The sequence below is a fragment of the Capra hircus genome, chromosome 8 (assembly GCF_001704415.2).
Source record: "Capra hircus breed San Clemente chromosome 8, ASM170441v1, whole genome shotgun sequence".
In the NCBI taxonomy this organism is placed as follows: Eukaryota; Metazoa; Chordata; class Mammalia; order Artiodactyla; family Bovidae; genus Capra; species Capra hircus.
The window spans coordinates 74,651,040-74,675,666 of record NC_030815.1 but is presented as its reverse complement, the minus strand read 5'-3'; the positions used below and the strand labels follow the sequence as shown (position 1 = coordinate 74,675,666).

The 24,627-nt window shown below is 48.0% G+C and overlaps 1 protein-coding gene across 1 annotated transcript in view; it reads left to right on the top strand.

Annotated features, from left to right (window-relative positions):
* Positions 1-14,173, top strand: part of B4GALT1 (beta-1,4-galactosyltransferase 1) — a 50,297-nt gene extending 36,124 nt beyond the window's left edge. Inside the window, 4 exon segments of the mRNA NM_001285775.1 lie at positions 5,567-5,754; positions 11,017-11,139; positions 13,168-13,272; positions 13,761-14,173. Coding sequence (NP_001272704.1) covers positions 5,567-5,754; positions 11,017-11,139; positions 13,168-13,272; positions 13,761-13,893 — 549 coding nt within the window. The 3' untranslated portion in view covers positions 13,894-14,173.

Here is a 24,627-nt window from a genome sequence, read left to right as displayed (position 1 = left end):
CACCGTAATTAGTGTAGACATTCCTCTGTTAGAAGGCATTTAGGTAATTTTCACTTTCTCAGTAGTGTAAATAAGACTGTAATGAACATCTTTCAGTTTGTGGCTTATTCTGTGCTTGCTTCTTCCATATTTAGATTCATTTCCCTAGGCTAGATTTTCAGATACAAGACTATGGGTTCAGAAATGGTGTAAACATTTCTATGGTTTATAATATAAGTGGCCAAATTGCTTTCTTGAAAATGAAGCGTTTATTTTCTGAGTGTTTTTCTGCAGAAAATCTCATCTCAGTGCCGTAGGCCCTGGGAGAGAGGCAGACATCCCGCTGTAGAACTGAAGTTTTAAAATTATTTTCTGTGTTTACCTTGCCCAGAGTCCTTGCTTGGCTGCTTTATTAGTTCTATTCTCTCTGAAGGGACCTTATGGCTCTGACCTGTGTTCTACTCTGTCAGGGGCCGAGGATATGCCCTCTCTTGTGAGTAATTACTGTGGCAAACAAGAGGACTACCCCCTCCCTGCAACAGACCCTGGAGGGCACCTTTCCTTCACTCACTGGGAGAAGAGCTTAAGTCTCTGATCCAGGTTTTATTGAGGGCCTTGTCCGAACTCAGGGCCTCCTGTATTATTAAGGTTCAAAGCCAGAGACCCAACTGCTATGAAATAATGGGTCAGTGGATATTATCCCGCCACAGACTCAGCGTTTGTGTAATCCCAGCAATTCTCTGGAGATCCCCTCACAGCCAGCCTGTCTACCCTCCTGAGGCTTGCTGGTCAGCCCTGCTGCATGGCTGCCTGGCCAGAGCTTCCTCTGCTTGTCTGCCATCCATTTGTCCTGGGTCTTTCCTCTTAGAGTCTGAAGGGGCACAGGGAAGCATGCAAAAGGGTATTTCTGCAGAGATTTCCACTGCCTGCAGACCTGCCTCTGGATCTGTGGGCTCGAGAGCCTGTGGGTTACTGTAGCGATTGTGGAGGGGAGGAATGGTGTGATGGGCAGGGGGTATGTATAGGAGCAAAATTGTTTCTCCCATCCCATAGAAATTCTGATTCTTTGAGACTCTGGGCTTAGGGTTGGTGTTTCCAACCTCTTTGCTGCTGTGTCTTTTGGTGGCAGAGGGGCCAGGTAGTCAGCCCCCAAGCCATCATGGTCAGGGGATATATGTGCTGGTGTTCACACGAGGGCCTGACATACAGGGAAGCCAGGGTGGTGTGGTGGGTCTTCTAGAAACTGTGAGAACTTAGGCAGTTGGCGCTGTGGTCATCTGTCTCCTCTTACCATCAGGGAAAGGCTGCACTTGCCTTAACCACAGGATTTGCCTGGTGATTAGACCAGATTCTGGTACCTCTCCTGGAAACCCCACGAAGGCTGCTCACAGGTGCAGCGCACAGGCCCGGGAACAAGTGAGGCATGAAATGGGGAAGTGGAGTCCCCCGCTTAGCCCTTCCGGAGAGGCATTCTCTGCTTGCCCCGTGTGATTGCCTAGTCTCCAGTAATCATGCCATAGTTTCCAGGCTGGTCTTGCTGCCCTCAGCTGGCAAGTAGGGCACAAATTCTTCCTGGACTTGCAAAACATAATACTCATTTAAAACCTCAAGAGCTTCCTATGGCCTGAATAAAAAAAAGAAAGTCTTGATTATTTCAGCAAAGTTCCCAGCCTGCCTCTCCTGCCCCATGTTTTGATCCACATCCACCTTCTTATCTTAGTCTGGCTTCCCCAATCTGTATTTCTGTAGTTCCTTGAATGCTATCTTTTCCTCACAGGCTTTACAAATGCTGCTCGCTCATCTTGGAATATTCTTCTCATGCCTCCCAACTAAACTTGGCTAGCTTCTTCAAGGCCTTCTCTAATTTTCTACGATTGGGTTTGTGCTTCCACCTCTACTTCTCTGTATGTGCTGAGCTGAGGAGCTCCTTTCTTCTCCTTCCCCTTTAGGTAGCTGTCCACCCTAAAGAGCTCATCACCCCATAAAAACACAATTGCCTGTTTAACTCGGAACTTCTCAAAAGCAGGGCTTGTGTCTTTTCTTTTTCTGTATTCTGTATTTTTGCTAAGCAAAAAGTAGATACCCAATAAATGACCAGAATCAATGTATGAAAAAGAGGGAGAAAAAGAGCCCTCTGGTCCGCTCCCATCTCTGGAGCAGGCTTTTCTTTTCTTTCTTTCTTTTTTTTTTTTGATAATTTAATTGAGATATAATCACATATCATACAATATACCTATTTAAAGTATATAATTCAGTAGTAGCTTTTAGTATATTCAGAATTGGGCATCTATCAACCATGATCAATTTTAGAACATCTTTATTAAGCCAAAAAAACTCCCCTACACTTCTTAGCTATCAATTAATTCCTCCATTCTCTTCCGCCCTAGTAGCTACAATTCTACATTTTGTCTCTATGGATTTGCCTGTTCTGGACATTTCATATAAGTGCAGTCTTTTCTGTGATCCTTTGTGACTGATTTCTTTCACTTAGCATGATGTTTTCAAGGTTCATCCAATTTACAGCATGTAGCAGTACTTCATTCTTTTTTATTGCAGAATAATGTTGAATTGTATGTGTATACCACATTTTATTTGTCCATTTATCAGTTAATGGCCATTTGGGTTGTTTCCACTTTTTAGCTGTCTAAAAAGTGCTGGACAGTGCTGCTGTGAACTTTGAAAGTTTTTGTGTGGACACGTTTTCATTTCTCTTGAGTATATACATGGGAGTAGAATTTCTGGATCACATGGTGACTCTTTGTTTATCCATGTGAGGAACTCCAGCCTGTCTTCCAAGATGGCAGCACGATTTTGTATTCCCACCAGCAGTGTATGAGGATTCTGTTTTGAATGGACATATTACTTGCTCTTATGCTTAGGGTAAATGAGGGCTCTCGAAAAAGGTTCTAATGCCTTGGAGAGCCATCTGACACTTCTTGAGACATTTGTCTCTGCCACTCAGATCTGCCCGAAGGGCTTTGGTTTTGCTGCATGAAGTGTCTGGAGAGCGTAGACTCTGCCAGGCCTCCCACCTCACGTGTCCTCACTCTTCCCCAGGCCAGCACACTGACCAGGCCCAGGCTCCTGTCCCCTCTGGACTGATGGATGTTGGCCTCCCTTGACTGGTACACCCACTTGTCAGTCACCCCACACATGGGGAAAGGGGTAGAATAGGTCTGCTCCTTGGGTTTCTCCTCTGGACTGCCATTGGTCCTGGGGTTGGCACCAGCGGTGCCCATTCATGGTTCCATATTTCTAGTTCCTGCGAGAGGAAAATGCTTAGGGTAGTCTCAGTCAGGTATCTGCTCAGATCAACCAGTCATGGCCAACAGGCCAGGTCCTGTGGTTCAGACAAGGCCACCAACACCCTGCGCCTGTCACTGGGGAGCGGACCAAGAGAAGGGAACATTGGGCAGCGACTCTTGGGGATCTGCTCCACAACTGGGAAAAGGCTTTGTTGGAACATTGCCTGTTCACTTGTTGGAAACATGTTCAATGGGGCTGAATTATATCTCACAATGTTCAGAGAAAGGTAATTCTTTGAGAATCTTTATGGGACTGGAGGAGGAAGATGGAAGCCACCAGATGCAGGCCTCTATTACCAGGAGGTCGAAGGTTGTGGGAGGAAGGAAGCAAATCAGATTTGGAGGTAAAGGTTGTTAACAAGATTGTTGAGATGATTAAAGGACACACCATGCTTGTAAAATACTTCCCTGTGCCTGGTGTATTGGATCCCCCAGAGAATATTAGCAGTGTGTTATTGTAATAATAATAACGACGACAACTTCATATGCAGTTCCTAAACTTTGGTCATTTTTTTTTCTTGGTCTCATGACTTATACAGAATTAGCTGAAGGCAGAATTCTAGATGGTTCTTAACTGGCGTGTGTGCCTGTGTGCGTGCTCAATTGTGTCCAACTCTGAGACGCCATGGTGCCTCTCTGTTAACTCGCAGAGCAGCCCAAGTACACCCTGAGTACTTCAGGGTGCAGCCTTCTCCTGTTACCACACATGGTTAGAATGCTTTCTCATGGGCTGAAGAAAGGAGCTCTCATGTAAAATGTTTCATTTACTCTTTGGGGCTGTTCTTTCTGACTTCCTGGTACTTATCTTTCTCAAGTGGTCCGTGGCCCCAAGTCACCCTCCTGACACTGGCGGGTGTGGCACCTTCCGGGCACTCTGTCCTCACTAAGGCAGCCTGGTGGAGAGCCAGTGTCCAGGCCTTATCTTAGAGTTCTGGAGAGAAGATGTTCAGCACCCCACCTTAGAGACCGTACAGATACTGTAGGCCCTCGTGAGGCACATTTTCCCCCAAAGTAGAGGTCCTTGATCTTGTTGATCCCGAGAAAGACTGGAAAGTGAGGATTCTAGAGGGTTGGGCTCCAGCACTGGCTGAGTCATTTATGTGGCCTTAGTTTCTTCATGACAGTGGTGGGAGAATTCCAGCCAGGATGAGAGTATGGATATTGAAGTGCTTGTGAATTAAGTGTAAGTGTGATTGTGTCGATGATGTTACTGTCCTTACTAACCTGGGGTCTTGGTAACTGGTAAGAGCAGAGACCCATGAGAGGCCCCTTAGGTTGGAGTCTCCTCAAAGGGTTGCCATCTGCCATTGTATGTTGAAGCCCATCCATTTGTCTACTCATCCATCCACCCATCAATCCATCCGTCCAGTGGTTATTTATTGAGCTCTTATTGTATGCCAGGCTGTGTTGCAGGCCTGTTTCCAATGGGTGAAGAAAAGGCAAAAAAAAAAAAAAATTCCAGCGTTCATTGAGCTTATGTTCTAATAGGAGGAGACTGAAAATAAATGAGAAGTAACTAAAATATGAAGTACCTTTGCACCAGCACACTTAATTCTTGTAGACCCCGTGGTTGGCATCCTGAAGCGGGTGTCCTCCTCTCTCATACACACTATCTCTACTGTGCCCAGTAGCGCACTGGTCCCCCCCTACACTGTGAGCACTGGGAGGGCAGAGACTGGCTTGAGTTTGCCATATTTCTTGGTGCCTGGTTTAGTGACAAATACCTGGACACAATGTGATGATCAAACCCTAGTCAACCACACAAAAGCAGGTAGAAGTGAAAAAGTCCCATTGTCACCAGTTTCCTGATATCCTTCCTGCAATTAGCCTATATGTACTATAAGAATAAATAACACATCTGTTTAAACACCTTTCACCTAACAATACTATCTCAATGATCATTTCCTTTTAGAGCTTCCTTATTTTTTTTTTTAAACAGCTCTATTCCATTATATGGATGCATCATGGTTTATTTAAGCCATTTCCTGGTCATGTTTACGTCATTGTTTGCAGCCTTTTGCGTTGGTGAACATGTGGTGAAAAGAGTGAACATGTTGTTCACCTGTCATTTGCACACTTGCAAGTCCTACAAGATAACTCCTAGAAGAGGGATTGCTGGTTCAGGGAATGCTATTCAGGATTGAGTTGTAAAGTGAGGGTAGAAAATGAGGCCCAGGAATGGTCTAAGGGCCATGTGGAGCAGACAGGTCACCAGTCCCCATGGGTGTTTGGCTGAAAGGCCTCATGGCATCTGATGGCAACTTTTTTTGTTTCTGCACCAGGCTGGAGAGTCCATGTTCAACCGCGCAAAGCTCCTCAACGTTGGCTTTAAAGAGGCCTTGAAGGACTATGACTACAACTGCTTTGTGTTTAGCGACGTGGACCTCATCCCAATGAACGACCATAACACCTACAGGTGCTTTTCACAGCCACGGCACATTTCTGTAGCGATGGATAAGTTTGGATTTAGGTAAGAGATGTTTACCGGAATCTGCAGAAAACATATCTATGTCTTCCATGACAACCAGGGAACGCAGTTCCTCTAGCCCAGGAGTAAGTGCCTCTTAGGCTTTGGAAGAGAATGCCTTTTGGGAGAACTGGGTGCTTTTGAAGCATCTGTGTGTGAGTGCTGTGTTAAGTCTCTTCAGAGTGCATATGTGTTGAGTGCTGTGCTAAGTCACTTCAGTTATGTCTCACTCCTTGCACCCCTATGGATCGTAGCCCACCAGGCCTCTCTGTCCGTGGGATTCTCCAGGCAAGAATCCTGGAGTGGCTTGTTATGCCCTTCTCCAGGGGATCTTCCTGGCCCAGCGATCGAACCCGTGTCTCTTCCATCTCCTGCATTGGTAGGAGTTCTAGACCACTGGAGCCACCTGGGAAGTCCTTTGAAGCTCATCAGTTCAGTTCAGTCGCTCAGTTGTGTCCGACTCTTCACGACCCCGGTGGACCACAGCACGCCAGGCCTCCCTGTCCACCACCAATTCATGGAGTTTACTCAAACTCATCTCCATTGAGTTGGTGATGCCATCCAACCATCTCATCCTCTGTCGTCCCCTTTTCCTCCTGCCCTCAATCTATCCCAGCATCAGGATCTTTTCAAATGAATCAGCTCTTTACATCAGGTGACCAAAGTGTTCAAGTTTCAGCTTCAACACCAGTCCTTCCAATGAACACTTAGGACTGATCTTTAGGACGGACTAGTTGGATCTCCTTGCAGTCCAGGGGACTCTCAAGAATCTTCTCCCAACACCACAGTTCAAAAGCATCAATGCTTCGGCACTCAGCTTTCTTTAGAGTCCAGCTCTCACACCCATACATGACTACTGGAAAAACCATAGCCTTGACGAGATGGACCTTTGTTGGCAAAGTAATGTCTCCATTTTAATGTGCTATCTAGGTTGGTCATAACTTTACTTCCAAGCAGTAAGCGTCTTTTAATTTCATGGCTGCAATCACCATCTGCAGTGATTTTGGAGCCCAGAAAAATAAAGTCAGCCACTGTTTTCCCATCTATTTGCCATGAAGTGATGGGACGGGATGCCATGATGTTTGTTGTTTTCTGGATGTTGAGCTTTAAGCCAACTTTTTCACTCTCCTCTTTCACTTTCGTCAAGAGGCTCTTTAGTTCTTCTTCACTTTCTGCCATAAGGGTGGTGTCATCTGCATATCTGAGGTTATTGATATTTCTCCTGGCAATCTCAATTCCAGATTGTGTTTCATCCAGCCCAGCGTTTCTCATGATGTACTCTGCATATAAGTTAAATAAGCAGGGTGACAGTATACAGCCTTGACATACTCTTTTTCCTATTTGGAACCAGTCTGTTGTTCCATGTCCAGTACAGATTTCTGAAGAGGAAGGTCGGGTGGTCTGGTATTCCCATCCCAATTCCTTCAGAATTTTCCACAGTTTTTTGTGGTCCACGCAGTCAAAGGCTTTGGCATAGTCAATAAAGCAGAAATAGATGTTTTTCTGGAACTCTTTTGCTTTTTCAGTGATCCAGCAGATGTTGGCAATTTGATCTCTGGTTCCTCTGCCTTTTCTAAAACCAGCTTGAACATCTGGAAGTTCGTGGTTCACATATTGCTGAAGCCTGGCTTGGAGAATTTTGAGCATTACTTTAGTAGCGTGTGAGATGAGTGCAGTTGTGCGGTAGTTTGAGCATTCTTTGGCATTGCCTTTCTTTGGGATTAGAATTAAAACTGACCTTTTCCAGTCCTGTGCCCACTGCTGAGTTTTCCAAATTTGCTGGCATTTTGAGTGCAGCACTTTCACAGCATCATCTTTCAGGATTTGAAATAGCTCAACTGGAATTCCATCACCTCCACTAACTTTGTTCGTAGTATTGCTTCCTAAGGCCCACTTAACTTCCCATTCCAGGATGTCTGGCTCTAGGTGAGTAATCACACCATTGTGATTATCTGGGTCGTGAAGCTCTTTTTTTGTACAAATTTTCTGTGTATTCTTGCCACCTCTTCTTAATATCTTCTGCTTCTGTTAGGTCCATACCATTTCTGTCCTTTATCGAGCCCATCTTTGCATGCAATGTTCCCTTGGTATCTCTAATTTTCTTGAAGAGATCGCTAGTCTTTCCCATTCTATTGTTTTCCTCTATTTCTTTGCACTGCTCACTGAGGAAGGCTTTCTTATCTCTCCTTGCTATTCTTTGGAACTCTGCATTCAGATGGAGAATAGTCATAGTCAGTTATTATTTAAGGAGGAAAGTGGACTCCAGAAGCACCTATACTTCTGCACCTCCAGGTGAGAAGTGTTTATATTTGGGATGGCACTTATCTTCAGGCTCCAGAGGGTGGTTGTATTACTTGACTTTCTTCTCCCCTTCCCCTCACAATTTGGGAAGCTAATTGGAGTCATCTTCCCTCAGTAATTTCTTGGACTTGGGTAATTGAGATCTTCCTTGGCACTTTAAGAAGGAACACGGTTGTTTCCCTGCAAAGCACAGACTTCTGCTTAAACGCTGGGGCTCAGACTTTCCCACCAAAATGCCCCTTTGCAAGGAATCCAGCTGATGCCTGTCCCCAGGAGCAACAGTGTAATTAAAGCCTATTGTCATAGGTGGAAAATAGTCTCGTGGTCCATTTTTTTAATCTTAAAAAGTAAATTTGCATTTCATTCCATAATTTGTCCACGTTTGTATCAACATAAACGCAACTGTCAGTTGGATAACCTGACCTCTTTCTCCATGTTCTAAGTCAACCTGGAAGCTCCAAGAAGGTGTGCTGTGGGTACCTCGTGTGCTGGGCCCCGCTGGCTCAGGCTTGACAACCGTAGTACTGCAGGCCTGTGTGCCAACTGGCAGTCCCTTGGTATAGAACAACCAACGGCTTTCTTTCAGACTCATTTTATTTATTTTTTAAAGTTTGAGTAATTTTTTGGCCATGCCGGGTCTTTGTTAGTGCCCATGGGCTTTCTCTAGTTGCAGGAAGCAGAGGCTACTTGTTGTGGCGCACAGGCTTCTCATTGCTGTGGCTTCTCTTGTTGTGAGCACAGGCTCTAGGCATGAGGGCTTCAGTAGTTGTGGCTCACGGACTTAGTCGCTGTGCAACACGTGGGATATTCCCGGACCAGGGATCAAACCAGTGTCCCTTGCATTGCAAGGCAGATCCTTAATCACTGGACTACCAGGGAAGCCCCAGACTCATCTTGCTTTCATCATTTCTTTCTGTCCTCCCTTGCTGGGGGCGTGAGTGCTGTGAGATGAACAGAGGATGCTCTGAAGTCCTTCCCCAAGATTAAAGCGTTTAGACCATAAACATCCTGTCTTAACGGGGGAAACTTTTGACTGTACCCTCCTATCTTCCCCCTCTCCCTCCCTGTTTGTGTATCTTCTCCTCTTTGAGGCACACCGGTTCCTCTGAACTCTGCCCCTGAAGTGTGGTGGTGCTTACCTAATTCTTTACCACAGCATCATGTATGTTTCACCCAGAACTAGTTAGGCTTGGGAGACGAGGCAGGAAGGTAAGAGAAACCAGCAGAGACAGCAAAACCAAATCTGGTCAGAATAGCATATACTTCGCCTGTGCAGTGGCTGAGAATCCACTTCTGTAAAAACACTGATTATGAAAAAGCCTTAATGGCCTGGTCACCTCTGGTTTTCAAACCCTCACATTATAAGTGCAGACTATAGTGTGCAGATAACCAAAGGGGGATGACTTGATGCTTAAATGATGATACCTAATTACAAGTGGATTATCTTTGATTCATTAAAGCAGGCCCCCAGGGATCTTTGCTTGTGGGTGCTTGCAGTCAGAATTCTGGAACGTATTTGAAAATAACAACTGCATCTTTTTTTTCATACATTTTGTATGGTTTGGCTGACTTCCCCCTCAAAGTCTGAGTTAGAGTTTTCCTTAATTTGTGTGATGGGTTTTGGTCTCTTCGGATTCCAGTTAAAGCCCAATTGTGGTTTGGAGCTACACACAGGGCTGTCACAAAATCGCAGCCTTTATAAAGCCCACAGGAAAGCCTTTGCTTGCCCTCCGGGCACATCCAGATTCTTAACATTTCTCGTCAGTCCTTCCTCTGTGTCCCTCAGGAGTCTACAATTCATAACCACTGAAATATTGAAATGCAGAATGGTTTGGAAGGATGAAAGCCTAGATGCCCTACTGCTTGAAAATGGGTCAAAATAGATTCATCATCATACATTTTGCCAAGTCAGGATGTGGTAGAATTTTCCAAGAAAATTTCTATTTTAGCAAATTTTCAGAAATGCTGTCTCGACTGTTGGGGTCAGTGTTCAAGTCAGTATACCTTTGGAAGAATGAAAGCAAGACTGTAAATGGGCCAGGGGTGGGAAGGGGGGCATGACAGGGTGGGCACAGGAGACTCTAAAGCAGTCTCAGTTTCTGGGACCTTCTGGAGAAGGATTTCTGACCCATGGAAAGCAGGTTCTCGAGCAATGCAGGAGAACTGGGCTTCTGTATTTGTCACTGACTGATTGTCTAGATAACCACAGTGTTCTTGGAAAGTGCAAGATTCTACTTTTTGATATCTATGTCTTCTCTGCGATAATCTGAGTCTGATATGAAAACAAAACAAAGGAAACCCTCATAAATCCCTAACTTAAAAGTTCCAGGGAATAAAAATAACTTTAGAAGTGTTTATATATTAAAAAAAAAATTTAATAAGACCCTGATGCTGGGAAAGATTGAAGGCAGGAGCAGAAGGGGCGACAGAGGATAAGATGGTTGGCTGGCATCACCGACTTGATGGACATGAGTTTGAGCAAGCTCCAGGAGTTGGTGATGGACAGGGAAGCCTGGCGCGCTGCAGTCCATTGGGTCGCAAAGAGTTGGAGATGGCTGAGTGGCTGAACTGATTCATTTTCGGCGGTGCTGGGCCTTTGTTGCTGCACGTGGGCTTTTCTCTAGTGGCGGCGAATGGGGCTAACTCTTTGCCGCAGTGCATGGGCATCTCATTGTGGTGGCTTCTCTTGTTGCAGAGCATGGGCTCTAGGCACACGGGCTCCAGTGGTTGCAGTTCTTGGGCTTGAGAGCACAGGCTCAATAGTGGCGCAGGGCTTAGTTGTTCCGAGGCATGTGAGGTCTTCCTGGACCAGAGATTGAACCCATGTCTCCTACATTGGATTCTTTACCACTGAGCCACCAGGGAAGCCCAGAAGTATTTATATTTTGAGTGAGCTTTATTAAAGAATAAATACTAACTACTGGTCCTCTGTGTGTGCGTGTGTGTGGTTTTTTTTTTCCCCAGCCTACCTTACGTGCAGTATTTTGGAGGTGTCTCTGCTCTAAGTAAACAACAGTTTCTCAGCATCAATGGATTTCCTAATAACTACTGGGGCTGGGGAGGTGAAGATGATGACATTTATAACAGGTAAGCGTCACAACTTAGATCTCGTGTTTCCCTGTCTCCCTTCACTTCTGGTTTTTCTATCTGTGCTTGGTTATTTTGCAAGGATTGACCCTGAGGAGAGATGCAGTCCCCACTGAGCCTGAATTCTTAGGTGAGCTCTGCTCTAGATGCTCCAGGTGATAAAGAGTATCTTAAGAGACGCACCATGAGAACCCTTAATGAAACTGGAAAGCATCTGAAAATACGCATGTGTGTAACTCTGATGTGCACTTGAAAGTTTTAATCTACCTGCATTAGGAACAAAAACAAAAAACTCAACCTGTACTCACTGCTGTATTTAAAATGGATAACCAATAAGGTCCTACTGTATAGCACTTGGAAGTGTGCTCAATGTTATGTGGCAGCCTAGATGGGAGGGAAGTTTGGGGAAGAATGGATACATGTATATGTATAGCTGAGTCCCTTCCTTGTTGACCTGAAACTATCACAACATTTTTAATCGGCTATACACCAATACAAAAAAAAGTTTAAAAAATCGGCTATACACCAATACAAAAAAAAGTTTAAAAAAATTAAAAAGTATCTTTAGGAAAACTAGCTTCTGTGATTTTTGCCTTAGCCTTCTGGAAAATGTAGAATGAGAAACATGTGAAGGGGTGACTCACACTACATGGCCATCCACACCCTGGGGCTCTTCATGAGTTGGTAAAACTTTATTACGTGAGTTGTCATCACAGATGGTAAAAAAAACCATCTGTCAGTGGCATTTGAAAGCACATTCTGCTTGGTTTTTCCTGGCAGTGGAATCTTCACCCCTGCTGGATGTAGGCAAAAAGCACCTTCTCCCTCTGGGAGCCAACCTGAACATGCCACTGAGTTTGAAACCAGAATACACCCTGGTGCTTTCCTGAACTGGAGTACATTAATTTCATCATTAACAGAAGATGTCTTTCAGAGCAGCAGCCAAGTCGCTTAAGATTAGCTTTGCAGCATAGACCCAAGTCTTTAACACAGTTCTTGAAGAAAATGTGAATTTTAGAGATTGGTTATCAATATACAGAGCACTGGGCCAGGCAGGACCAGTGGTGAGGAAGACAGTGAAGCCCTGAACAGGGAGTCCAGACAAAAACAGACTTCCTTTCACAGCACCACACCCAGGCAGCTGGGCCCGTGTGGCGGTGTACAGGACTGACGTGCTGCACAGACCTGAGTGATCAGAAAAGTCTCCAGGAGGGAGCCCCGAGAACAAACCCCTGAGGGTTGGGGAACAGAAGCATCAGTGGTTGTGGAGGAGCTTTGTGTCCTTTCTTTTAAAAAAAGATTTTAAATTTTTTAAATTGAGGTATAGTTGATGTACAATGTATGTTTCAGATGTACAACATAGTAATTCACAATTTTTAAAGGTTATATTCCATGTATGATCATTATAAAACTTCGGCTATAGTCCAAAAGTAATATCCCTTTCAGACATTGGCCCTGTTCTGGGAGATGCTCTGAGAAGGCCTCCATGATACAGTCTTTGCCCTTCTTTCCTGCTTCACCTTTGGCCACTTCCTACCCCAAACTGTGATGCTCCCAGAGGGCACTGTGCTTGCTCTCACCTCCCTGCCTTTGCCTGTGCTGTCCTGACTGCCCAAAATGCTCTGGCAAACACCCAGTCATCTTCAGGGCTTGGCTCTGCCCAGTCTCGATCAGGTGGAGTTGGTTGCTTCTCCCTCTGTGCTGAGCATCCCCACCTACCTCCTCCCCTTCGTCCTGTCACCTATGGCCCTACATTCTAAGCATCCACATCGTAATTTCCACGAGGGCAGACACCCCCAGTGCCTGGCACAGGATAGTCCCCCCACAAGATCTAGAACCAAGGGTAAAAGGATATGAGGGAGGGGTGTGAGTTTTAACTGCTGCCTGTACACTGGGCTGGGATGTGGGTTGGTGAGACCAGCTGGCAGGATAGGATGGTGGATGGGACAAAAGTCTTGCCACTGGGGCTGTGGGACCTGGGTCTTGTGGCAGCTCTGTGATGACCACTTGTCCCTTTGCTCCTTACAGATTAGCTTTTAGAGGCATGTCTGTGTCTCGCCCAAATGCTGTAATCGGGAAGTGTCGGATGATCCGCCACTCGAGAGACAAGAAGAATGAACCTAATCCTCAGAGGTGTGTTCTCTTTTATTCTCTCCCCTGTGTGTGTTTCCTTCTGCCTTCAAGTGGGGCTGGCTGCAGGAATGGGGCTCTGGAGTGGGCTCTGTGCCTTAAGGGAAAACGGGTTCCATCCACAGGACAGGGTTGGAGTAGGAGGGAAGTGGTGGTGGTGGTGGTGGTTTAGTTGCTCAGTCATGTCTGACTCTGCGACCCCACGGACTGTAGCCCACCAGGCTCCTCTGTCCATGGGATTTCCCAGGCAACACTGGAGTGGGTTACCACTTCCTTCTCCAGAGGATCTTCCTGACCCTGGGATTGAACCTGCATCTCCTACATTGGCAGGTAGATTCCTTACTGATGAGCCACCGGAGAAGCCTAGTAGGAGGGAAAAGGGGCCATTAACGTACAAACGTTTTAAGTTTTGAGTTTTGTTTTTGCTTTTTTTTTTTTTTTTTAAGATTTTTGTGTTGGCTTCAAACCCTTTGTCTGTTTGTTCCTTGTAGGTTTGACCGAATTGCACATACAAAGGAGACAATGCTCTCTGATGGTTTGAACTCACTCACCTACATGGTGTTAGAGGTCCAGAGGTACCCGTTGTATACCAAAATCACAGTGGACATCGGGACGCCAAGCTAGCATTTTGGTGCACTGATCAGAGACCTGAAAATGGCCAGGGACCTCTGCCGTGTCTCTGCCCGTGTGTTGGGCTGGTCCCTCTCACTCTCACAATCAGTGACAGGCCCTCTCTGCTCATCGTTCAGACGCCTTTTCAGACGACCAGGACGAGTGGGATATATTGCCCCTAACTTGGCTCAGCATGTGACTTCTCAGCCCCACGAGGTGTATGTAAGCATAGAAACCATCAGCCTCTGGGGGCTCTCGGCATGTTCACGGTGTCACCCCAAAGAATCAAAGCTATGCACAGCTCCAAATCTGGTGACTGTGGGACTCATCCCCAGCAAAAAAAAAAAAAAAAAACCTGCTAATTTGTTGTGATATAGGTAAGAATTTTGCTTTAAAGTGTGGTATTATTACTTTGTGAAAAATTGGAGAGTGCTACTGAAATCGGATCGGTGTGGTGTTTTTCCATTGTCATGTTTTAACAGAAAAACACCCAGTTACAACCATTCTCGTGTTACCACCCCCCACCCTCGACCCTCTCTCCATGATATGCAACTATTACAATCACTGTGTATGTGTGTCTTTTCTTAGCAAAAGAATTTTAAAACTTGAGGCTTGAATTCCAAGGCCACTTTAGCCACCAGAGCAAAAGCCTTGGGTGTTCTCACATTCAGTGGCCTTTCTCCAGATGCCTGATTTCTGAATGTAAATCCTTTTTTTTTAATAGCATTTGTTGTAGTATTTTAAAGAACAAATCAGATCCTCCTTATGGTCTAGCTTGATTTTGTGTTGATCCAGAATGGCATAGTCTTTAGTCATGGCAATTTATTTTTCTGAGCATGCTATATAAACTTGAATTTCCTATGTATTTTTACTGTGGGGTTTTACATGTGGGGATGGGGATTGAGCATTTTTTAGGGTGAAAAATAACGTATGCTGTAGTGGCCCCACATGGGCCTTGGATGGAGCTGGCAGGCCAGGTTTTCTGAAGCGCGTAGACATCTTTGGGTCCTTCGGTGAGAGCTAAGGTGCCCCATGAGCACTGTCAAGCTGGACTCTGCAGGGGAGGCAGACACCTTGGCCTGCCTGGCAGAGTTCCCCACCTCACCACCTCCCTGCCCTCCCCAGGTGGGCAGGGCCAGGGAACAACCCCTATCTCCTCAGACTGATCCCAGCAGCCCCCTTAGGCCCCAGGCTGTGGAGCTGGAAATGACAGCCATCAGATTGTTTACTGGCCCTCCATCTGCCCCTGGGGGCTGCCTTCCAGGCACCGTTGGCCAAGCTGCCTGGCCCACCTTGCAGGACCGGTTCTCTGTCCTCCTCCTCCTCCTCCTCCTCCTTCCTCCCTTGTGCTGCCTTTCTCTTCCCTCCCTCCCCCTTTTTGTTCCGTTGCCTCTTGCCTGTTTCCTAAAACTGGCCTGTGGCACTCAGGGTCAAATAGACTGTCCATTCTCCAGCATGAATGTGCCTTTTAATTAGAGATCTAGAGAGCAGTTCAGCTGAACACACCCACACTCCTCCCACGGCCACTCTGGTGCCGAGAGCTTCCCATCCCCCCTCGGGTTTTAGCAGGTGCTCCTACCCCAGGGAGGCCAACTCACAGCGGATGTCTTCCCCAAGCCCTTCTCTGCTACTGGAGGTTTTAGCCTGCCTGGGGTGAGATGCACAAGGCAGTTCCTGCCACTGGGCACGAGTGCTGGGTTCAGGCTGGGCTGAGGGCTTACAATTCAGCTTTCTAATCCCAGGGTTAACCTTTCAGCTGGGCGCAGCCTAGAAACCAGCCCTCAGTGTGGATGCTGAACTGGTGCCTGGCCCCAATCAGACCTGTGCCTTTATCGCTTTGAGCATCTCATGCTATTACCTGGTTCTTTTTCCAGAAACCTTTGTGTTGCTTACAAATTATTTTCCACTGTAGCTGTGCTATGCAAAGAGTATTCCGTCTGTCAATTCCCCACTCCTTAATAACGACGTTGTTAAAGCCAGGAATAACCCTGACAGGAAGCTTTGGGAAACGCAAAGAATGAAGACCTCGCTTTCTGTCCCCAGATCCTGACTTTTCCAAAGTGCCTTAAAAGAAAGGAGACAAGTTTCCTGGGTGGTAACCTTTTTGTAACTTTACTTTTAAAAACGAAATTCTGACTTTTTTTTTCTTTTCCTATTACATTTTCTTTCATGTTCCATTGTAATAGTCAAGTCTGTGGTTCATTCTCAGGACCACCGGAGACGCTGCTTCATCACCCATTCCCCGTTTGCTCATCTTCTGGTGCGCTCATGGGGTCCACTCGGGCCCAGGGTTAAGCCTAGCCCTGGTCTGGTTCATCAGATGCTGCAGCGCGTACTTCCTCCCTGGGGAGTTGAGTACTAAGGGTTCAGGAGCATTTCCCTCACCTGGAAGTTGTCACCATGACATTGTCACCTGCTCTTCTCTGTTTCTGTCCATTCTGTTGCTGGTGACCCTCTAAGGTGGCCTTTGGGAAAGGTCAGAGGGCAGAGGTGGCGCAAGAGGGTAAAGGAAATGCTGGTGCTGCCCCCTCAGGGCCTCTGCTGACCAGTGGTGGGGGGGGTGGGCTGGAGGGAGGGGTGCCTCACACGGTTGGGAGGGGAGCCTTCCTGTCCTAGAGACCTATGTGCTGTGTATTTTGATTTCCCATGTACACAAATGTATGTATTTACCATTGTAAGTGGGTGAATGTCTGACCTTGGTGTTCAAAACAGAACTGTATTTTTGCCTTTAAAATCCAATAATATAACGTGAATAAATGACCCTATCTTTGTAACGGCAGGTGGTCTCTCTTCTGATGTAAGCGGTTATAGGTTCCTCCAAAGCTGGAGGACAGGGATTGGGGCTGCCTGCTGGGAGGGTCTGAGGAAAGCAGGGGTTCTGCCTCCTCTGCCTGCCTTACTGTGTGGGGGGCGGAGCTGGGGGCTTGGGTGAAGGGAGGAGATGTTCTCTCACCTGCCTGGGATCACACACACCCTACCGCAATCAGCCATTTCCCCATCTGCGTCTCATACGAATATCCGTAAAATGGGAATAGTAACACACACAGACTTTCTGAGGCTTAAAAGAGATGTGTCTGAAATACAGCGACAGGCACCTCACAGGTACTTACCACATAGTAGCTGGGGACCCTTCAGAGAAGAAGTTTTCCCAGCAGTTCTCTGGCTCTGTTCTGTTTTCCACACAAGCCAGCATGTTCTCAGCCGTTTACGCAAGGTGTTCACAGCGTAGCTTAGATCAATACGCTCTCTTTTCAGTCCCAGGAAATTTAACCTGGCACTACAGAAGGTCTTAGCTGTGCCCCAAGGACTTGAGACAGTAAGTACCTTGGGCACTTCCTCCAGTGCCCTAGGTCAGGCACTGCAGCCTCTGACATGTGGCTTTGATTGAATTGGCTTCTGGAAGAAATGGGCCAGAGGAAACCAGTATGCAAGAGAGGTCACCCCCACACTGTCCAAGCTGAGGGGCCACAGGCCCTGCTGGATGGAGCTGTGATTGTGGGACCAGCTGGGAAACAGAGCCGGAAGGACAGCCCCCTGAAGCCCCACCAGGGCCAGCTGGCCATTTCCACCCATCCGTGTGACTGGTGGAAGGAGCCCTAGTAGCCTCAGGCTTGAGCAGTGGCTGGCACTCAGATCTGTCTTTCTGACCAGACTCCTTTGGACAGAGTGCTGCCTTACAGGGCTTTGCAAGCTATAAGGTCTGGGTTAAGTGGGGCACCCTTCCCTCTCCCAAAATACATGGACACAGCCAAGTACTTAGGAGAGGCCAGAATGCCTGTCTTCAAATCCTGTTGCTGCTTCTTCCCAGTTTCACGACCTTGAGTGAGTGACTTAGCCTCTCTATGCCTCAGTTTGTTCATCTGTGTAATAGGATAACAGTACTTCTTTCATAGGATTGTCAGGAAGATCAAGTGAATTAATTTTATAAAGCACTCAGACCATATCTAGCTCATAATAAGCATTATGCACATTACAAATATTTGTTAAATTTTAAAAGTGCAGGTACACATGCATACCAACGTGTACATAGACTGCTGTGTACACGGTACCCACATATACACACGAACACACCAGGTGTGCTGGGGATCTTTTTTCCTCTTCTAGGGCGCATGTCTGGGACTTAACTGTGTGGCAGTTGGGTGAATGGATCTCAGGGTAAGTGACCACTTCTCTTTTTTTTTTTTTTTTTGCTATTTCCTTTGTGACCACTTCTCTCCTGGAGACACCCAAGACCTCAGCAATGCTATTTCCCCACCCCTTCCTGCCTGCCCTGAGGGAAGGTGTTTGGAATGGTGGCCTTGGCAAGGGAGAGGGGCTCAAATCCTGTGTTGGTGTGCTCTAAGGCGCCAGGAGGATGGGAGGAAGAGGGCCAGGGCCAGGCTCTGGGGGTAGCCATTTCCTTGAGAAGTGCCCTTAGTCTGCCGCTTCACCTGGGACCCAAACCAAGTCTGAGCCAGGGCAGAGCCCAGTAGCCATGGGTGTGGATTTGGTGGGTACCAGTCTTGCCCCCATAGAGTACCTCTTTTCCATGAGAGAATGTGACCTGGATGCCTAATCACTGACCCACAGATGTCCTTTGGAGGCAGGGCTCTGGTGCCCAGATGGCCGGGGTGCTCGTGGAAGTATATGAGTAAAGCCTCCCCGGTAGGAGTTTTTGCTGCTGGTGGTAGAGGGAAGCTGTGTCTGGGGAGGGTTGGGGGAGGTGGAGGAAATGAGAAGACGAGCAAGTGCTAGGTGTTGCCAAGTCACCACTCTCCTGAGCTCGCCGCCTCCTGTTTATTCCAGGAGGTGGGAGTTTGGACATTCCTAGGGGCTGATTTCTTCTGAGAACTGGAACTACTTACCCCATCAGAAAGGAAATGAGGTTTGCTAGCTGAGCCAGTTGTGCCAGATGAACCTCATTTCCTCCCCTGGCACGGTCCCCAGGCAGAGAACGTGGCTGCTGCCTTCATTTGGGCTCCAGGACCTGTCCCCAAGCTGGGCGGCAAAGGAGCCGGCGCGGTCTGAATGGCATGTGAAGTGATAGGGTCGATGAACCAGAAAGCAGAGGACCGTGGCATTCCAAAGATACTGGTACTTGAGCAAGTTATGTGCCGGGACACCAGGCAGGGGCCAGGAGGAGGGCTGGAGGAAGCCATACAAAGAGTGGTCACTGTGTCTGGCCCTCTGACTTCCCACTCCCTGGCTCACTCAGTTAAAGTCCGTTCCCCTCCCTGAGCCTCAGTTTGCTCTCCTGCTTTATGAATCTACCCCTGGTCTCCCCATAGTTTTTCCCTCCCCGCAGAAGGAAGTGCTGTAGTCTCGGGTTTCCCCTTGCTCCTGAGACTCACCCTTCATGCCGCCTTGGAGGAAGTTATTTTATCTTGAGTCTTCATTTGTAAAAATAGCAGGATCACTCCTGCCTTCCCCCTCTTTTTCCAGGACAGTGTTGAGCATCACAGGATACACTTTTTTTTTAAGATTTTTTGATAGGGACCATTTTTAAAGTCTATTGAATTTGTTACTTCTGTGTTGCTTCTGTTTCATGTTTCAGTTTTCCGACCAAGAGTAGTGTAGGATCTTAACTCCCTGATCAGGGATCGAACCCTCGCCCTCTGCACCGGACGGTGAAGTCTTAACCACTGACCACTAGGGAAGTCCCACAAGATACACTTTTAAAACTCTACCTAAAACTTTTAAAACTCTAAAAGGAAGAAAAAAAAAATTCTACCTGGGATTTCCCAGGCAGTCCAGTGGTTAAGAATCCACCTTTCAAGGCAGGAGACATGAGTTCGATCCCTGGTCAGGGAACTAAGATTCCATACACTGCAGGGCAACTAAACCCACACACCACAACTACTGAGCCTTTGTACTGCAACTAAGACTTGACTTAGCCAAGTAAATATTTTCTTGAAACTTCAAAAAACGAAACAAAAATTTCTACCTGGAGGAGCGGGCTGGAATCCTATTGCTTTTCTGTCTCTCTCTTCTGCCTGTGGCCCCTCCAACTTTGGACAGACTCCTGTTACCTGCTTCCCCTCGGGTTTTCCAGATTCAAGCTTCCTGATTATCCCATCGGCCCTGAGGGAGAAGCACAGGAGCCTCTGTAGTAGCCGTGTTTACCCTGCCATTATTCATAACACTGAAAGCCTGAGGGCCCCCGTCAGTGGGGGCTGTGCTCAGTGAAATGAGGTGTGTCCAAACAAGGTGACCACTGAGCATGATGAAGTGGATCTGCGCTTACTGATTGGAAAGAGGTCTGAGGGGAGAAGGCAAACTACAGAATGGGATCTCCATATAGGACAGGAAATGCCTGAATAATTCAGTGCAAAAATTATTGTGATTGTTGGTGGGAGCAGATACACAAGCAATAAAATGGAAAGGTGATCTCCTCTCTCTGCACTGCTTTTGTGGCCAGGCTCCCAGCCTAGGGTAACAGCCTTTAGTGTTCAGGGGCTGCCTGAGGGCTGAGGCCTTTAACAGGACCAGCCCCATTGAGAGAATGAGCTGGGTTGTCCCCAGGGGAGTTGTTCTATTGCTCAGTCGTGTCTGGGGGCTTTGCAACCCCATGGACTGCAGCACGCCAGGCTTCCTTGTCCTTCACCATCTCCTAGAGTTTGCTCCAACTCATGTCCATTGAGTGAGTCGGTGATGCCATCCAACCATCTCATCCTTTGCTACCCCCTTCTCCTGCCCTCAGTCTTTCCCAGCATCAGCGTCTTTTCCAAGGGAGCTGCATTCCCTCAAAGTGCCTAGATGTGGAATGGAGACAGGTCCTCTTCCTCTGAGGAGGTGCTGGAGGCCTGTGCCCTGTTCACCTTGGGCGGGTTGGGGGACGTGGCACACTGTGGGGTTGTCCAGGGAGGCTGGACAGGATCAACTCAGGCTCAGAAGTTTCTATCAGTTCTCTTGGGTTTAGAAACATAAAAATTAGAACAGTTTGCTACTCTTTTCTGAGTGCCATTGAACATTCACACCTGTTATACTTGGGTAATTAAAATGTTAACCAACCAAAAAAAGTGGCGAGGGCGGGGGGCACTGTGCCCCTTGGCTCTGGAGGGGCAAGATTGGCCTGAGACACCTCATCAGGGCCCTGGGAGGAGCAGGAAGTGAGGGGGATCTAGCTGCCTGTGGATCTCTGGCCCCAGAATCCAGGAGTCCTATTGCTGGCACGAGGAGGCCCTGCCATCTGGATTTTGATGCAGACCCAAGCCTAGAGCTCTCAGATTCATTTCCGGGCCAGATGTGAGTGCTGGACGATTGGCATGTCCTCTGGGACCTCGTCCTGCCTAGGAGGCATGTGCCAGGGGAGGGTAGGCACCAGGCTGTGACCAGTAAGAGTGCACTCCACTGCCTTGGAATCTCTGTCTGGTGGGGTGCCAAGAGCTGCGTGCCCAGTCTTGCCCCTACTGCTGCTCAGCTCCATGGAAGTTCAGCCAGCTTGGGCTTCCTGCACTGAGAGACTGGACAGGGTGGGCCAGCAGCCATCATCCAGCTGGGGACTAGAGCCATCGGGGGGCTTTCAGAGTGTTCCCCCTCTGCAAAATACCCTGTTGCCGTGGCTTTGGGGACTTTGCTTTTCTCTGACAACAGCAGCACAGGGACAGGCCAGCTCCCAGGCCTCAGCTCTGTGGTCTCCCACTTCACCGAGGGTCTGTAGTGATGGACGGAAGAGGAGGACCTGGCGAACTGCTGCTCCACTGTGACCCTTCACACAGCTGTTCCCCTTTCGAGCACACCTGGCCCTTTGCCGCCTCCTCTGCTGCACTGCTCATTACAATCGTCCCTGTCATGAGAAACATAGGCTCGAGGCGGTCACGTAAGGCACAAGATCACACAGAGTTACTCTCTGATGCAGGAGTGCTGAGTCCCAGCCCAGGCTCTGTCTACGGAACCCTGATCCAGGCACTCATCAGCTTCAGGGGCTTGTCCTCCACAAAACAGCATGGGAGCTGGAGGCCGGGGAAGGAGGGTGCCCTGCCTCAGCCAGAAGACAGGAGCCTCGCCTTGAGCCCGTTGCTGCAGCGTCACTAAGAGAAGTGCAGTATAGACCACGGGTTGGACCCAAGACCTGGTTTCCATTTTGTGTGGTTTGGGTTCTGTTTCATTTTCTTTTTACAGTTCTAGAGGACTTGGGAAGCCAGTATACTCGGTGGCAACAGCTCCCTGTGCCAGGGATATCATTGCAGCCTCCATCTGGGAGACACACTGGAGTGGTTAACACTGAAATCATTCATGATGATTCAGGGGGCCTGGGTCATGGGTACAGAGATGAAGGGAGACCCTTGAGAGCTGAGGGTCCACACGGACCTGAAGAAGTTGGGACTGCTTTCTGCCTCTGGAAGCATCGCTCTGGGCGGCAAGAAGCAGCCCCTTGTTCACAGACAGTACAGTTCCTTCTGAAATTAAAAGATGCTTGCTTCTTGGAAGAAAAGCAATGACAAACCTAGATGGTGTATTTAAAAGTAGAGACATTACTTTGTCTACAAAGGTCATATAGTCAAAGCTATTGGTTTTTCCAGTAGTTATGCATGGGTGTGAGAGTTGGACAGTAGAAAAGGCTGACTGCCAAAAACTTGATGCTTTTGAATTGTGTTGGAGAAGACTCTTGCGAGTCCCTTGGACTGTAAAGAGATCAACCCAGTCAATCCTAAAGGAAATCAACCCTGAATACTCATCAGAAGGACTTAGGCTGAAACAGAAGCTCCAATACTTTGGCCACCTGATATGAAGAGCCAACTCATTGGAAGAGACCCTGATGCTGGGAAAGATTGAAGGCAGGAGGAGAAGCAGACAACAGAGGATGAGATAGTTGGATGATCACTGACTCAATGGACGTGAGTCTGAGCAAACTCCAGGAAACAGTGAAGGACAGGGAGGCCTGGTATACTGCAGTCCATCAGGTCGCAAAGAGTCGGACGTGGCTGAGTGACTGAACTGCAGCGGCTCCTTCACCCCAGTGCTCAGTCCTGCCCTTCCCCTGGGCTAACACCTGGCATCCAGGGGGCTCCGCACAGTGTTGTCCCAAGGCTCCTGGGGATGTGCCGAGAGGCGGGTGGCTCTGCTGAGGCCTGGACTCCTACTCATCTTTCCCTTCTCCTTCTTGTCACCCCCTTTCCTCACCGTACACCCTTTGCCCAAAGGAGGGCAGCTGTCACCCCATTCCCAATCCTCCCAAACTTTCTTAGCCAATGGCATTTTCCTAAATGAAGCCAGGGGCTGTGTCTTGATAATTCATGATTTTTAGACTGTCTCAATCAAGAGTTCTAAAAAGCTCTTCTGGGTTTGACTTCATCAGACTCCGTGATTTATGTTTCACGCGGTTTGCTCTGGATGGAAGCTGACCTGGCCACAATGAGACGTGGAATGAGGAGAGCTAACCTGCTGCCGAGGATGGAGGAAACCTCTGCCACGACCAATTTGTTGGGCAATGTCTTTCAGATGCCAGGCTGGGCCCTGCTGCCAGCTCGGAACACTCTGCCTCTGATTCAGGTGCTGGGGCTCAACTCCATCTCTCAGGCCCTGGACTTGGTGACTGATGGGCCTGGCTGATGATCTTGGCTGCGTTGGCTCCGTGGGGCCTGTAGGCACTCTCTCTACCTTGGACCTGTCCTGTCTTGCACGTTCACTGTCCACACCTTCCAGAAGATCTTTTCAGGGCTTTTCTTAATGGGAAACAGGGCCTGCCAGGCCTTTCCCTGGCTCACTACCAATACTGAGTGAGCACATGTCTTAGCACACTGCTGGAGTGACTGGCTTCAGGAGGATGAGACAGGAGAGGAAACTGAGGAAGGCCATTGTTGACTGGAAGCCCAATGTTGACTTGCTAGGTGACCAAGGCCATATCCTCTCTGGTCCCCATCCAGAAACTGGCTGAGGAGGATGTGAGAGCCCACTGGGGCTGCTGGCTATGGTTCTAGGAAAACTCTTTGGAGTGGTTTATTCCTCCAGCCTTCTCTGCCTGTTTGAGGTTGCCGCTGGGGCACTTAAGCCAGGATTCAAGGCCAGAAACAAAAGTCCTCTTTGTTAGTCCAGGAACCAGGAAGGGGGAAGGTAGAAGGAAGGGTAGATCAAAGGCACCCTCAGGGTCAGGGTCCAGAGTCCAAAGGGAATTGGACTGCAAGCCTTCCTGGAGGGACTTTATGCTTTTCCTTCTTCCTTGTCTTATCACCTGGACTGAAGCTGCAATAAATCAGAGTTCAGCTCACAAAGTGAAACACAAGACTTGTGCCCAGGGCATCTGGTGGCCAGGTTCCTGCTTTCTCACGAAAGTTCCATCAGAAAACCACCACCACCATCACCACGCTTGTTGAGATCCTAACTGAAATTATGATGAATCTATGAAACCTCAGATGGTAAAGCGTCTGGCTGCAAGGCAGGAGACCCGGGTTCAATCCCTGGGTCAGGAAGATCCCCTGGAGAAGGAAATGGCAACCCACTCCAGTATTCTTGCCTGGAAAATCCCATGGACAGAAGAGCCTGGTAGGCTACAGTCCATGGGGTCACAAAGAGTCGGACACGACTGAGCGACTTTCTTTCTTTCTTTCTATGAAACCACCCAGGCTTCCTGGGTGACTCAGGTGGTTAAGCATCTGCCCACAGTGCAGGAGACTTGGGTTCAATCCTTGGGTCAGGAAGATCTCCTGGGGAAGGGCATGGCGACCCACTCCAGTATTCTTGCCTGGAGAATCCCATGGACAGAGGAGCCTGGTGGGCTACAGTCCTTGGGGTCACAGAGAGTTGGACACGACTGAGCCACTAACACTT